Source organism: Oncorhynchus kisutch, linkage group LG25 (genome assembly GCF_002021735.2).
Source record: "Oncorhynchus kisutch isolate 150728-3 linkage group LG25, Okis_V2, whole genome shotgun sequence".
Lineage (NCBI taxonomy): Eukaryota > Metazoa > Chordata > Actinopteri > Salmoniformes > Salmonidae > Oncorhynchus > Oncorhynchus kisutch.
Window position 1 is genome coordinate 22,266,081 of NC_034198.2, and position 17,178 is coordinate 22,283,258.

General features: G+C 44.4%; 1 protein-coding gene across 1 annotated transcript in view; it reads right to left on the minus strand.

Moving 5' to 3' along the window:
- Positions 1–17,178, minus strand: part of LOC109870063 (cytohesin-3-like) — a 33,544-nt gene that overhangs the window by 1,472 nt on the left and 14,894 nt on the right. The window contains exons 2-12 of the mRNA XM_031804495.1: positions 16,380–16,462; positions 15,785–15,849; positions 15,301–15,367; positions 14,903–15,021; positions 13,098–13,178; positions 12,794–12,906; positions 11,416–11,564; positions 11,230–11,341; positions 4,852–4,928; positions 3,897–3,968; positions 3,592–3,746 (exon numbers count right to left, since the gene is read on the minus strand). Of these exons, the coding sequence (XP_031660355.1) occupies positions 3,592–3,746; positions 3,897–3,968; positions 4,852–4,928; positions 11,230–11,341; positions 11,416–11,564; positions 12,794–12,906; positions 13,098–13,178; positions 14,903–15,021; positions 15,301–15,367; positions 15,785–15,849; positions 16,380–16,462 (1,093 nt within the window). The remainder of the gene's footprint in view (positions 1–3,591; positions 3,747–3,896; positions 3,969–4,851; positions 4,929–11,229; positions 11,342–11,415; positions 11,565–12,793; positions 12,907–13,097; positions 13,179–14,902; positions 15,022–15,300; positions 15,368–15,784; positions 15,850–16,379; positions 16,463–17,178) is intronic.

Sequence of the window (17,178 nt, forward strand, 5' to 3'; positions counted from 1 at the left end):
CGGTGAATACTGGTGTAATCCTAGCTTTGTCATCACGTACACATCACGGACAAACTGAATTGGTCCACCCACACAGACAGCGTTGTGAAGAAGGCACAGCAGCGCCTCTTCAACCTCAGGAGGCTGAAGAAATTCGGCTTGTCACCAAAAGCACTCACAAACTTCTACAGATCATCCTGTCGGACTGTATCACCGCCTGGTACGGCAACTGCTCCGCCCACAACCGTAAGGCTCTCCAGACGGTAGTGAGGTCTGCACAACGCATCACCGGGGGCAAACTACCTGCCCTCCAGGACAACTACACCACCCGATGTCACAGGAAGGCCATAAAGATCATCAAGGACAACAACCACCCGAGCCACTGCCTGTTCACCCCGCTATCATCCAGAAGGCGAGGTCAGTACAGGTGCATCAAAGCAGGGACCGAGAGACTGAAAAACAGCTTATATCTCAAGGCCATCAGACTGTTAAACAGCCACCACTAACATTGAGTGGCTGCTGCCAACATACTGACTCAACTCCAGACACTTTAATAATGGAAATTGATGTAAAAATGTATCACTAGCCACCTTAAACAATGCCACTTAATATAATGTTTACATAACCTACATTACTCATCTCATTATGTATATGTATATACTGTACTCATTTAAACTGCTGCATCTTGCCATCTTTATGTAATACATTTTTTTCCCACCTTTATTTAACCAGGTAGGCTAGTTGAGAACAAGTTCTCATTTGCAACTGCGACCTGGCCAAGATAAAGCGTAGCAATTCGACACATACAACAACACAGAGTTACACATGGAATAAACAAAACATACAGTCAATAATACAGTAGAACAAAAGAAAACAAAAAGTCTATATACATTGAGTGCAAATGAGGTAAGTTACGGAAATAAATAGGCCATGGTGGCGAAGTAATTACAATATAGCAATTAAACACTGGACCTAGCAGAGACTTGTAGATAACCTGTAGCCAGTGGGTTTGGCGGCGAGTATGAAGCGAGGGCCAACCAACGAGAGCGTACAGGTCGCAATGGTGGGTAGTGTATGGGGCTTTGGTGACAAAACGGATTGCACTGTGATCGACTGCATCCAGTTTGTTGAGTAGAGTAAAGGCGATTTTACAGATGACATCACCGAAGTCGAGGATCGGTAGGATGGTCAGTTTTACGAGGGTATGTTTGGCAGCATGAGTGAAGGATGCGATATAGGAAGCCAATTCTAGATTTAATTTTGGATGGGAGATGCTTAATGTGAGTCTGGAAGGAGAGTTTACAGAATAACCAGACACCCAGGTATTTGTAGTTACGAGTAGTGACGGTGGACGGGCGAGCATGTGCGGGCAGCGATCGATTGAAAAGCATGCATTTAGTTTTACTTGCGTTTAAGAGCAGTTGGAGGCCACTGAAGGAGAGTTGTATGGCATTGAAGCTCGTCTGGAGGTTAGTTAACACAGTGTCCAAAGAAGGGACAGAAGTATACAGAATGGTGTCGTCTGCGTAGAGGTGGATTAGAGAATCACCAGCAGCAAGAGCAACCTCATTGATGTATACAGAAAAGAGAGTTGGCCCGAGAATTGAACCCTGTGGCACACCCATAGAGACTGTCAGAGGTCCAGACAACAGGCCCTCCGATTTGACACACTGAACTCTATCAGAGAAGCAGTTGGTAAACCAGGCGAGGCAATCATTTGAGAAACCAAGGCTGTCGAGTCTGCCAATAAGAATGTTGTGATTGACAGAGTCGAAAGCCTTGGCCAGTTCGATGAATACGGCTGCACAGTAATGTCTCTTATCGATGGCGGTTATGATGACATTTAGAACCTTGAGCGTGGCTGAGGTGCACCCATGACCAGCTCGGAAACCAGATTGCATAGCGGAGACGGTATGGTGGGATTCGAAATGGTCAGTAATCTGTTTGTTCACTTGGCTTTCGAAGACCTTAGAAAGACAGGGTAGGATAGATATAGGTCTGTAGCAGTTTGGGTCTAGAGTGTCACCCCCTTTGAAGAGGGGGATGACCGCGGCAGCTTTCCAATCTTTGGGAATCTCAGACGATACGAAAGAGAGGTTGAACAGGCTAGTAATAGGGGTTGCAACAATTTCTGCAGATAATTTTAGAAAGAGAGGGTCCAGATTGTCTAGCCCGGCTGATTTGTAGGGGTCCAGATTTTGCAGCTCTTTCAGAACATCGGCTATCTGGATTTGGGTAAAGGAGAAATGGTGGGGGATTTGGTGGGTTGCTGTGGAGGGTGCCGGGCAGTTGACCGGGGTAGGGATAGCCATGTGGAAAGCATGGCCAGCCGTAGAGAAATGCTTATTGAAATTCTCAATTATAGTGGATTTATCAGTGGTGACAATGTTTCCTAGCCTCAGAGCAGTGTGTAGCTGGGAGGAGGTGCTCTTATTCTCCATGGACTTTACAGTGTCCCAGAACTTTTTTGAGTTAGTACTACAGTATGCAAATTTTTGTTTGAAAAAGCTTGCCTTAGCTTTTCTAACTGCCTGTGTATATTTGTTCCTAACTTCCCTGAAAAGCTGCATATGTTTCACAGTGATGAGGAGTGGTCGTTTGGTCGCAGACCCATTAAGGATGCAGGCAATGAGGCAGTGATCGCTGAGATCTTGATTGAAAACAGCAGAGGTGTATTTGGAGGGCGAATTAGTTAGGATAACATCTATGAGGGTGCCCGTGTTTACTGATTTGGGGTTGTACCTGGTAGGTTCATTGATCATTTGTGTGAGATTGAGGGCATCAATCTTAGTTTGTAGGATGGCCGGGGTGTTAAGCATGTCCCAGTTTAGGTCACCTAGTAGCACGAGCTCAGAAGATAGATGGGGGGCAATCAGTTCACATATAGTATCGAGGGCACAGCTGAGGGCAGAGGGAGGTCTAATACAAGTGGTAACAGTGAGAGACTTGTTTCTGGAAAGGTGAATTTTTAGAAGTAGAAGCTCAAATTGTTTGGGTACAGACTTAGATAGTAATACAGAACTCTGCAGGCTATCTTTGCAGTAGATTGCAACACCGCCCCCTTTGGCAGTTCTATCTTGGCGGAAAACGTTATAGTTAGCAATGGAGATTTCAGGGTTTTTGGTGGTTTTCCTAAGCCAGGATTCAGACACGGCTAAGACATCTGGGTTGGCAGAGTGTGCTAAAGCAGTATATCACTAGCCACTTTAAACTATGCCACTTTATGTTTATATACCCTACATTACTCATCTCATATGTATATACTGTACTCGATACCATCTACTGCATCTTGCCTATGCCATTCTGTACCATCACTCATTCATATATCTTTATGTACATATTCATTATCCCTTTACACGTGTGTGTATAAGGTAGTAGTTGTGGAATTGTTAGGTTAGATTACTCATTGGTTATTACTGCATTGTTGGAACTAGAAGCACAAGCATTTCGCTACACTCGCATTAACATATGCTAACCATGTGTATGTGACAAATAACATTTGATTTGATTTTGAATCATGGTGAGTTGCGAACCACTGGTGTCTCGTAGCAGACTCTTGGTTGTGTTTACATGGTGGGCAAAAACCTTAGGTGGGTTACAGCGAAAACATACTTGATGGATTTGATCCACTCCTCCTTCTCCTCTGTGGTGGGCGCTGAAATCCTGTACACTGTGTGGTTGCCCTCGACGACCCGGCCATCCGCCTCAGTCTTACACGCCTTGATCAATGAACCCTTGTGATTGGGGTTGTAGAGCTCGAAACAGTTCTGTTTGGACGACAGGGTTAGAGAGAGAGGGAGAGAAATAATTAGCTAGGGTGAATATTCAAGTGGAAAGTACACAGAGACTAAGTATCCAGTTCATTTCATTAGCCCATTCTCAGGCATTGTTTTCTTTCCATATTTTGGGGAACTTACAGGCTTCCTGGGCTCATCCACCTCTCTTATGCTAAGGTTCTCTAGAGGAATGATCCCACGAGGTTCCTTGTCCTGGAGACAACACAAAGAACACATTCAATACATGATTTAATATATAAACACACTGCATATAGTTATATGCCAATTGATTTATGCAGCTGCCCTTACATAAATGTATTTGTTGTGGCAAACTTCCTGCAAGTTTTGGCAAAAACTAAATAGTGTGCCACAACTGTTTACCAGAAGCCTGTTTTTTGGTAAGGGTGTTTCAAAAACTACAAGTAGGTTTTATATACACATAATGGTGTATAAATCAGTCATACTCAAGACAGGAAAACTAAGTAACTTCCTAACTGTACATGGTCTGTATCCTACACACATTACAACTGTACTATACTGTTATTGTTCACACTGAGGTCACACAGAGTGGTGTACCTAGGGGAGAAGTAACCCAATCCTACAGTGGATTTCTATTGTGTCTGGGAGGCTCTGCAGGATGGGAGTCTGGGGGTAGTCTGGAAGCTGAGGAGACCTTGAAGAACAGAGCAGAACAGCCCCCCTGTCGTCCACAGTCTTTCTCTTAATGAGAGAACACAGCAGGGATGGGATGCCCGGGGACTGGACTGGGCTGGGTGCTCAGTGCTGGGGGGTGGGCTCTAAGCAGTGTGTATGGGTGTGCTGGTTTGTGCCTATGTGTGTCAGCGTGTGTAAGGTAATGGGGGAGGGGTCTGGGCTAGGCCAGATGTGCAGCAGACCGCCCAGATGTTTTCCATGCATCGTGTTAATTGCTGGACCGGGGTGCATTTAGGTCAAAGGGCCGGGCTGCATCTGCTACAGACTGGCTGTGGCTGACTGGCTACAAATGACATACAATAGCCACTCTCTCTGACTGTCTGCCTATGATTTTTCTCTCTCTCTCTCTCTCTCTCATTGACAAAACCACACGCTAACTTACCGTTGTGTATTCAAAATAGTACAGGCAGTTGTCAGTCAGAATGAACCACCGTCTCTTCCAGGTCTTCACTCTTCCACCTGTAGAGAAACATACCAGACATGTTGAGTAACAACATAGTAACATCATCACAGAGAGAGAGAAGAGCAAATGGCCAAGCCATGCGGAGAGGGAGTGTTGTAGGCTACACAGCCAATGAGATGATACTGCTAGTATTGCAGATAGAAATGTCATGTTTAGAGCTGACATGATTGCCTATATTCTACATACGCAATACATTTCTTTCTGAATGTTCTGTAATGTTACACTCGCCTGAATAGACCCCAGGGCTACGTGTGGATGCTACATTAATCACTTGGGCCTTTACAATACTATAGAAAAGCAACTACAAGGGTGTAAGATGGAGGCTGCTTAGTGTCAACGTTGAAGCAACCAGCACAGCCTTTCTCTCAGACACATTTCAATGCAAACTGCAAAAGCAGTTATGCATATTTCCATTGAGACTCAATGTTGAGACAGACAGACTAGCCTATAGCCCAGCCCTCAGTCCTTAGGAGGAGTACCCCTACCCTATCCTAGCCCTCCTACCCCCAAACCTTCCCTCCAACCCTACCCCTCCACGTGCCACATCTGGTTCTGATCAGCAGTCTGCCCATTAAGCCGATTCAATCAGTGGTCCAATATCCCCCCCCAGCCTCCCCTCCCGGTCCCCAGAGGGCCCTACGCAGTGCGCGGTATTGCTTGTGAAAACAGTCAAAATGTGTGTTCAATTTGGGTGAGAATCCTAGAAACGCAGCCTTTCACGTGTGACGGCATTGCGTTGGCTCAGCCGGAGCTGGGGAGCATGGTTCATTGGTCAGGGATGGCTAGGCATGTGACAGTATACCCAACCCACTACATAATAAAGACATTTGCCTCTCAAATTAAGTCACACATCTTAATGTTTTTAATTATTTTATGGATATAAAGTGAAAAGATACAGAGGGACAATTACTCATTCCGCATTTCTGTAAACTAACCAATGTAAACATGTTCAAGTGTTTGACATAATGAGTATACTTCAAGTACTAACAATTCAAAATGGGGATGTTGGGCCTATTTCTAGAAGCATTTATCAGTCTAAACTCAGCTGTTTTTCCATTGGCCAAATCGCTCTCTCTGTACCGTGAAGGCAGCCAAAGCCAGTCTGTCTGTCCAACCGACCAGGAAGTGTGAAGAACAGAATGAGTAACAAGATACAATTCTCAGACATTGCATTTTTTTCAAGAAGAATATCTCCTCACAATTTGGAGTTAAGGTTAACCCTTCTCTCCTTGAGTCAAGTCTCAATCAGTAGATAAATCCAGACATATAATTCTCTACAGTTGTACAGATAAGGATTATTTCATGCAAAATGATGCAAGCAGTCAATAATCCATGTAATTATAAGTAATGATAATACATTGTACAACACTGAATGTACAAAACATTAGGAACACCTTCCTAATATTGAGTTGCAACCCCTTTTGCACTCAGAACAGTCTCAATTTGTCGGGGCATGAAACTACAAGGTGTCAAAAGCGTTCCACAGGGATGCTGGCCCATGTTGACTCCAATGCTTCCCACAATTGTGTCAAGTTGGTTGGATGTCCTTTGGGTGGTGGACCATTCTTGATACACACGGGAAACTGTTGAGCAGCAAAAACACAGCAGCGTTGCAGTTCTTGACACAAACCTGTCTGCCTGGCATCTACTACCATACCCCGTCCAAAGGCACTTAAACATTTTGTCTTGCCCACTCACCCTCTGAATGCGACACATACACACAATCCATGTCTCAAGGCTTTAAAATCCTTCTTTAACCTGTCTCCTACATTTCATCCACACTGATTTATGAGGATTATAGCTTTCACCTGGTCAGTCTGTAATGGAAAGAGCAGGTGTTCTTAATGTTTTGTCCACTCAGTATATTATTATTATTAGTTTACTTATAGAGTGCTATAGAATCCTATAGTTTTATGTGGAATGCACTGTTTACATATTGTACAAACATACTGACATTCTAAAATAGGTCTATGGGGGCCCCTGCAGTTCACTGTATTTTCCATGCAATACTCGAAGCACAGATGTCAGCCTGCCTGTCATATCATGTCAAAACCTGACATTGATTTATGTATTTATGCTGATGTTCCACATAGAGGGGAGCTCTACTAGACTCACAGCAGAGTACACCTACAGAGCTCTAACCTCAGTTAGGACAGCTCAGTCGCTTCCATTTAACTACCTGACAGGCTGCTGTGTTGACTCATTTCACTACCTGACAGGCTGCTGTAATGACTCATTTCACTACCTGACAGGCTGCTGTAATGACTCATTTCACTACCTGACAGGCTGCTGTAATGACTCAGTTCACTACCTGACAGGCTGCTGTAATGACTCATTTCACTACCTGACAGGCTGCTGTAATGACTCATTTCACTACCTGACAGGCTGCTGTAATGACTCATTTCACTACCTGACAGGCTGCTGTAATGACTCAGTTCACTACCTGACAGGCTGCTGTAATGACTCATTTCACTACCTGACAGGCTGCTGTAATGACTCAGTTCACTACCTGACAGGCTGCTGTAATGACTCAGTTCACTACCTGACAGGCTGCTGTAATGACTCAGTTCACTACCTGACAGGCTGCTGTAATGACTCAGTTCACTACCTGACAGGCTGCTGTAATGACTCAGTTCACTACCTGACAGGCTGCTGTAATGACTCAGTTCACTGCCTGACAGGCTGCTGTAATGACTCAGTTCACTACCTGACAGGCTGCTGTAATGACTCAGTTCACTACCTGACAGGCTGCTGTAATGACTCAGTTCACTACCTGACAGGCTGCTGTAATGACTCAGTTCACTGCCTGACAGGCTGCTGTAATGACTCAGTTCACTACCTGACAGGCTGCTGTAATGACTCATTTAACTACCTGACAGGCTGCTGTAATGACTAATTTCACAACCTGACAGGCTGCTGTAATGACTCAGTTCACTACCTGACAGGCTGCCGTAATGGCCTCTTTAACTACATCATAAAAAACACAGCTTCTCCATCAGGTAGCTCCATCCAAAGGGATGCTAAAATTAGCATACGGACTTATTGCAACTCTGAGAGAGGAAAATTGGAACTAAAATGATCTGGCAAGCGCAGCTGGTGGGATGGAAAGAGAGGGGGACATGGAAATTGGATAGATAGAGGATGCATTCCATAGGGCACCCTATTCTCTATTATACGGTGCATTCGGAAAGTAGTCAGACCCCTTCACTATTTCCACATTTTGTTATGGAAATAAATCAATCTGTATATAATACCCCATAATGACAAAGAAAAATGGGTTTTTAGACATTTTTGCTCATTTATTATTATATATTTTTTTTAATATCACATTTACATAAGTATTCTTTGTTGAAGCACCTTTGGTAGCGATTGCAGCCTCGAGTCTTCCTGGGTGTGACGCTACAAGCTTGGCACACCTGGGCTTGACACACCCGGGCTCCTGAGTGGCGCAGCGGTCTAAGGCACTGCATCTCAGTGCTAGAGTTGTCACTACAGACCCTGGTTCGATTCCAGGCTGTATCACAACCGGCCGTGATTGGGAGTCCTATAGGGCGGCGCACAATATGCCCAGCGTCGTCCGGGTTAGGGTTTGGCCGGGGTAGGCCAAATAAGAATTTGTTCTTGACTGACTTGCCTAGTTAAATAAATAATACATCATATTTGGGGAGTTTCTCCCATTCTTCTCTGCAGATACTCTCAAGCTCTGTCAGGTTGGATGGGAAACCTCGCTGCAGAGTTATTTTCAGGTCTCTCCAGGGATGTTTGATCGGGTTTAAGTCTGGGTTCTGGCTGGGCCACTCAAGGACATTCAGAGACTTGTCCCGAAGCCACTCCTGCATTGTCTTGGCTGTGTTCTTAGGGTCGTTGTCCTGTTGGAAGGTGAACCTTCACCCCAATGTGAGGTCCTGAGCGCACTGGAGCAGGTTTTCATCAAGGATCTCTCTGTACTTTGCTCGGTTCATCTTATCCTCGATCCTGAGTAGTCTGCCAGTACCTGCCGCAAAAAAACATCCCCACAGCATGATGCCGCCACCACCACCATGCTTCACCGTAGGGATGGTGCCAGGTTTCCTCCAGAAGTGACACTTGGCATTCAGGCCAAAGAGTTCAATCTTGGTTTCATCAGACCAGAGAATCTTGTTTCTCGTGGTCTGTGTCCATTTGATGCCTTTTAGCAAACTCCAAGCGGGCTGTCATGCGCCTTTTACTGAGGAGGGGCTTCCATCTGGCCACTCTACCATAAAGGCCTGATTGGTGCAGTTCTGCTGTGATGGTTGGCCTTCCACAGAGGAATGCTGGACCTCTGTCAGAGTGACCATCTGGTTCTTGGTCACCTCCCTGACCAAGGCCCTTCTCCCCCGATTGCTCAGTTTTGCCAGGCGGCCAGCTCTTGGAAGAGTATTGGTGGTTCCAAACTTCTCCCATGAAGAATGATGGAGGCCACTGTGTTCTTGGGGACCTTCAATGCTGCAGAATTGTTTTACTACCCTTCCCCAAATCTGTGCATGGACACAATCCTGTCTTGGAGCTCTAAGACAATTCCTTCGACCTCACTGGCTTGGTTTTTGTTATGACATGTACTGTCAACTGTGGGACCTAATATAGACAGGTGTGTGCCTTTCCAAATCATGTCCAATCAATTTAATTTACCACAGGTGGACTCCAATCAAGATGTAGAAACATCAAGGATAATCAATGGAAACAGGATACACCTGAGCTCAATTTCGAGTCTCACAGCAGAGGGTCTGAATACTTATGTAAATAAGGTATTTAAGTTTTTTTCTTTTTTAATAAATTATCTTTGTCATTATGGGGTATTGTGTGTAGACTGATGAAGCCAAAACAATTAATTAATACATTTTAGAATAAGGCTGTAACGTAACAAAATGTGGAAAAAGTCAAGGGGTCTGAATACTTTCCGAATGCACTATAGTGCAATACACAGGCCCTGATCAAAAGTAGTGCACTATATAGGGAATAGGGTTCCATTTGACATGCAACCAGATAGGAGGAAGTAGGAAGCAGCAGGAGGTGTTTCAGGCCTGGAGGGCAGCAGGAGGTGTTTCAGGCCTGGAGGGCAGCAGCAGCAGGAGGTGTTTCACAGCAGGAGGTGTTTCAGGCCTGGAGGGCAGCAGCAGGAGGTGTTTCACAGCAGGAGGTGTTTCAGGCCTGGAGGGCAGCAGCAGCAGGATGGAGGAACTCAGAACACCACAGGATCAGCACATACTGTAGCTAGCATACAGAACACATTCTCATAGTGCAAACCCATGGCCTAAATAAAGGAAATGCACCCTTTCCTAGGGCCAGGAGTTTTTCCTGATCACTCTGGGTCCCTATTTTTAAACTCTAGCTACGAGCCAATAATAACTGGTCCTCAGTTTTTCCTGGTCAGGTAACGAGGGCCGTAAAACTCCTGGCCGTACACCGTTCCCCAAAAGTGAAATAGCATGTTATCATGGTTAACATAAATGGGAGCTGTGTGAGACAGATGTTGGCCAGTCAGAGGAGGAATGTGATGGGTGGATCCTCATCCAAGATCAAAGAGATCACACAACCCATTCTAGATAACCCCATCACCCCTGTCAACCATAAGTCACAGATCCACACACATCTCTGCAACAAACAAGCTAATAGATGACCACTAACCAGCCAGCAGCTAATACATCTGTTGACTTGGAAGATAAGAGCTAAATGTTGTTAGCATGGGACCTCAGGATGAGGTAAAGCAGAGGGGTGGGTGGCAGGGAGGGAGGGTAGGAGTAGAAGCTGTCCTAAACCATAGATCTAGTATCAGTTTACCGCCACCCTCAATCCTAACCATAACCATTCATGGGGATGGGGAAAATCTGACCCTGTATCAGTGGTTAGGGGTAACTTCTACTGGGATTTAGGGGGAGTACCTACCTCCTAGCGCAGAGTAAGAAGAAACAGCCAGTCAAAGAACAGAAAGGTGACAGGTCAAAGGGTGTGAGGGAAAACAAGAGGGCACGTTTAAAACACTACCTAACTCAACAGAGACAACAATGACGCAGTAAGGACATAAAAGGAACGACAGAGCAAGGAGCAGCTGAATCACACAGACCATGCTTGGAGCGAGAGAGGGGGAAACAGAAGAAGAACGAGACAGTAGTGCAGAAACACAATACGAGACGAAAGAGTTGCTTCGCCAAGTTCGCAACATTTCTCGCATCGCTAACATTTCCATCTGCCCTAAACGTGGCGAATACAGATATAGTACATTTGTATGTATGTTGGTGAACCAAGTACCAAGATATGGATTCTTCGGTCGTCACTCACCTAGTTTCAGTAGCCATCCCTCTCTGTCGGGGTTGAAGAACGTATGTGTAAGATCATTGCCATCGTCTTCTGGGATTTTGAAGGGTTCATTTTTGATGCTATCAAATAAATTCTGCAAAACAGAATACAAAAAGGTTGAGTAATGGAGGAAAGGTTTCCTCTCCACGCACACTATCTCTGTCTTACCCTGAGTAGTTCCTCTGGCAGGTCTCCTCCCTCGTTGATACCTCTGTTCATGGAGATGAATCTCTCCACAGGGGGCTTGTCTCTGACGTTGGGGTTGTGCAGGCTGGTGTTCAACATGATGATGGCAAACGACAGCACATAACATGTGTCTGCAGGAGGGAAAGAAGTAATGAATGTTTAGTACTGATACGCACCTCAACAGACACACCTCTCTGCCTTTCACTGAGGTTACCCAGGGATACGAGACTAGAGTCAATTAATGTGTTTGGGGAAGACTGTTGTTCTCAATATATCGATCATATCTGAATATTGATCTAGAAGCAATAAACAACTTCTTCTTTTCTTTTCCTCTGCTCTCCTGCATCCATGACACTCCTGCACTACATTTTGGGATTAACAGAACCTAAAACTCAGAGTCCGTAGAAAGTAGACATTCCATTGTACTGGTGGTATATTAATTCCCTGCTGACACATACCAGCCCATGTCTGTACATAAATAATTATTCTCTATTTCCCTCTGACGCACTCCTGTCTGTCTGTCTGTCTGTCCGTCCGTCCGTCCGTCCAGAGCTACGGAGTGCATTGTCTGTCTCTACCACAGAGGCCCCCACTGAGTGTGTTAGGAGTTCTGGTACAGTACTGTTGTTTTGCCCTGGTTTACTCAGAGCAGAGATCCCACTGGGCACACACTGGTTGAATCAACGTTGTTTCCATGTCATTTCAATGAAATGACGTTGAACCAATGCGGAATAGACACTGAATTGACTTCTGTGCCAAGTGGGATGTGTCTTGTGTGAAGAGAGCACAGATTCACCTCACAGTCCCTCCCTCTCTGGATAGAGCCATGACAGGCATAGAAAATGAACTATGAAGTATGTATTACCTATTGTGGAAATACTATCCTTACTGTAGCTCTTTTTTGTAAATAATTCTGGATTGTGTGGGAATAAGAAGTTGTCTCATCCGTTCCTACTGTATTTCATCCACTGCTTACATGGCCAGATGTTTTTGTGGCTAAACTACTTGTTGTTGATTCCACATGTGAACTTTTGACCCAGGACAGATGGCAACGGCAAAGGTCTCCAATCAAGATCAGGATGTATTCATTAGTGATATTTGTATTACTTCCGTATAAGGAGAATGCAAGGCTGAGGGTGACCTAGACCCACAGTGGTCAACTCATAGGAACTAATCTAAAACAGTGAATGGACATTCACTATCACTAAATTCCAAATGGCACACTATTCCCTATACAGTGCACTACTTTTGACCAGAGCCCCTATGGGGCTTATCAATAGTGAATGTCAAGTTTCAATGTAGCAGCGTTTTGACCCCTGTGGGTCTAGACAGACTTAATGTTGAATGTTGAGGATCTGACCTGTTGACTGGAAAACCCCCGGATTACAGCCACAGTACCGCGAGGCAAACGCCTCCATCATCCGGTCAATCTTCTGAGCCTCACCAGGAAGACGGAAACTCCACAGGAACTGCCTGCAACAGACAGAGAGCCGAAACATTCAGACACTTCATCGAACACAGATGAACACAATTAACTTTCATCATCAGTATTGAGTGTATACCATATAGAGTCTATTTTTATATAGAAACGTCTCCATCTGTTCCTTATAAAAGCAGTTTTGTTTAGTTTTTTCCCTGTTAGATGATGGAAACATGCAGCTCACCTTAAGGCCTGGACGAGGTTGAGGTCAGCAAACTCATGGAGCTCTACGAACGCCTGCAGCACCTTGAGGTTAAACTCATCTCTGGGGACACAAAGACAGGTATTCCAATCAGGAAGTGTTTTTTTTTCTCAAGGCATTTTTCCAAAGCAAAGAGTGGTAATATGGTCAAGGGAATATCCAAAACATTTCCTGGAGAAGAGATTGAATAGTTCCACACACGCAGGTTGAGCCCAGAAGGGAAAAACAATATTTCCACTGCAAATGATTTATTTTGCTCAAGCAAATGCCTTTTCCTTTGAATTCCAGAAAATGTTCTTCCTTCATTGATATACAAAACAACTCTGCAAGAGTCTGGAAGCAATCTTAACAGCTGGCCTATTGAAATGGATCCCAATACCTTGAGGTGCTGAGCTATTGAAGCTTGACATGGTCAAGGATGCATTTGATTGGTGAAAAACAAGCCAACAGAATCCACACAGTCTTTTGTGAGAGAGATTTGTTGAAGAAAGTCAACATCACCTTTGAAGCATAGTGGCCTGTGGTCCTCTGAGGTGGTTCATTTAACATCCAATTTAATGTTCCTGAGCCTGAAAACTCATTGTATAATGTATCGCTCATAAACTTCAGAAGGAAACCAAACTCAGGAAATGTTTCTGTAACAATGTTTTCCAAGTAAATAAGAGTTGCTGTGTGTACAGAGATAAATACCTGAGAAAGAAGCTGATAAAAAAAAACAGCTTTATTACTAATGTGTCTGAATCTCACTTAAAACAATGATCTGTGAAAAAAAATCCAACCTTGTATTGTATCAACCGGAGTAATAAGAGGAGCTAGGAAATCAGGACAGGATTACTAACATATTACCAAAGATCCTGTCCGATTGTGTCATTTAAGACAGATTCGCCCACTCTTTCTCCCTCTCCATCCCTCTCTCGCTCTCTTTCTCTCCATTAAATCTGTAATTACAGTGTGTGTAATGATAGGTTCCAGATCCTCCCGTAAACTCAATTAGGACTAAATGCTAAGTATAGCCGCCCCACCAATGTTTACAGTTATTTCCACTGAGTGGGCTGGCTCTTTGATCATTCCCTCTGGGTTTAGAGGCGGGAACAGTAGAGGACGTATGGGGGATCATAGATTTAACATCTAGACTTTTAATATTGACGACTGACTCCAACACACCCACGTCTGGCACACACACACACACACAGTCTGATGCAAACACACACACACATACACACACACACACACACACACACACACACACACACACACACACACACACAGTCTGCGTCACACTGCACATCTCTTTCAATACATAGACTCTCTCTCTCTCCATCCATCTATTCCTCCTGTTTTTCATATAACCTAACCTCCCGGTCTTTCACTTCTGATATCATCTGAAGCTGCCAACAGTGCTGTCTTTAAATCCTTTAAACTGCCGTATCTCTAGTCCCAAGCTGACGCCCCTCCTCTGTTACCTGACATTGTGTTTCTGGGTTGAGTTGTGGAGAATGAAGTATTTTTTATTGCTACGCAGGTGTCCACAGTGAGTTGGCATAAGCGGGGCAGACGAGACCAGAGACACCCACGACGACTCGTTGCCAAGGTGATTTGTATTCCAAGGGAACCTGGTGGTCACTTTCATCAATAAATCCAGACCATAATATCCCGCTAGGATGGCCTTATATTCGCCGAGCGAATGGACTAATCACGCGGTGGACATAAATCTGCAGCGCGGCTTTGGGAGCACGACAGGGAGGGAAAACCGTTTCTCTACTAGGTAGATAGATAGGATGGCTTACCGCTCCCCTAAGTAGTCTCCGATGACCGTCTTGTTCAGGCCCTCGCCCTTGTAGAGGAACTGAGAGATGTCTTCTGGGGTGTGCTGCAGAAGGTCGTTCTCCAGGAGAAACTGGATCCCCTGGAGACAAAATGGACGACAGAGAGTGGGCCGTTTATCTCAATCAAGGGTGAATGATTCTAGCAGAGTAGTATATCACAGGGTTCCATTACTGGACAACACCCAGAAAACCAGGAATGAAATAAAAGACTTGAGGTCATACACGCAAACGTGAACATGGCTTTTCAATATACTGGACACAACACCACCACAAAAGCTATCCCAAGACAGAAGAAAATACTTAGACGTGGCCCTCCCTGAACCCCGAGGGTCTGGTTATACACATAAACATGAAAATACCTTCTTAGGATCCATGTTGAATTTCTTCCTCCCCATGGCGATTTGTTTGTTCCGCTGTGTTGTTTTGCTGTGAGACATGAAATGGAAGGAAAGCCATGAAAAACCCACAATACAACCAAGCAACCTCTCCTACAAACATATGACTATTTCTTTACATGTAAAAAGCCACAGGTGCCTTTTTAACCTTGGTCTGTTCGGACACCTGTGACCCATTAGTGCCTGTGACCCATTGAGCCAGATTTAAGACATGTCTTTTCTCACCGGATATCCCAATAGGGATCAACTAGTGATGGGAAACGAAGCAGGCTGATGGTGATAAATGAGATTATAAGGTAGATCTGTCACATTTTGGGTATGGAAATTAGATATGGCTCATCGACTACGGTTGATTGAAAGCACTGCACAGAATTCTTCACCATTCAAGTTAGAACAGTGAAAAACAAATGCAAGCACCAGTGAATGAGACCATGGGCAGTTCACTCACCTTTCTCCTACACATGTTAGTTGCTCAATCTCAGTCATGACTTCAGCTATCTCAAACTTCAAGCGCTTGAGAGGGGAAGAAAAATAAATATAATTGGATTCTTGGAATAGGCTGTATTCTGAGAAAACTCTTCAAGAGTGAAAGCAGTACTGTACGAAAACATATGTTGAATGAACAGAAGACACTGACAAGAGATCCAAAATAGTAATTCTGAGAAAATGATAGATGCTACAGATGTAGAATATTAATTTGACAAGTTTCTCACAGCAGGAAAATAATCCTGCAGCATCAGGACATGATAACTATTGTATGGATTATAATTAATGGACATTTTTGGAGGGGTTGATACATTTTTTTATCAGGGCAAATCAAGTCGGACATTTTAAAGTGGAAATTACAAACTTTATAAGTGTTTTTTAGACTTGGAATACACTACAAGTTTGCATTTCCGGCGGTGTAGAAAATGAACTGCAACAATATAATCAAATTAAAGGTCCTACATCTGTACACGAGCACGTCAGAAAAATACAATACACTCTTCCTCAAAGCTTTCCCAGCTACGAAGCCGAGGCAAAGCAACTTCAAGGCTACCCACTTCAATATCGTCCAGCAGCTCTCTCTTCCTCCGCCGGATGTTTGACAGCTCACCCCTCTCTTCCAGTGAGAGATCCTGAGGTACTAGAAGAGAGAGATCACAGGGAGAGAAACATCCTTAGTCTACTGCCGATGCATCTTGTTACACTCCGTGTCACACACATCAAAGCAGATACGTTTGTCTTAATTTGGGAGAGAAAAAAGGTGAATGGTCTTAACTATTCCACGTGTGTTTTCTGACCCTTTTTAATGCTCGGGAATATTCTATTAATAAAACCAATCCAGATTAAGTTTCCGTTCATTAAATGCGAATTTGGTAAATTAACGCAACCGTCGCCCTCGACTCTTTAACCGCCCAAGGGCTTAGAGCTGAGGTGAAGCGAACACGAGTGCCCTCGCGCTCTCTCTCTCTCTCAATCCCTCTTTCATCCCCCTCTCTATCCCTCATCTCTCTCCATCTTTATCCCTCTCTCTCTCCATCTTTATCCCTCTCTCTCTTTCTCTCTCTCAGTGAAACCACCAGAGAAGGGTCTCTGTGATCCGGCTTCATTAACCCAGCTAAGAGGCAGATAGATAGGCTATACACCCACTAAATCTCTCTTCATAGAGCAGGAACATGACAAGACTGATATCAATGCCAAGCCACTGCGTACAGATACTGTGGAAACATACAGTATTTACTTCACAGTTTCCCTTTATACAGAACCAAATAACATTACCAGTGAACTAAAGCCATTTCTTGCCAATTAAATAACATGGGAGCCTAGCCAAGAGCTGCCCAGTGCTAATTTAGCAGTTGG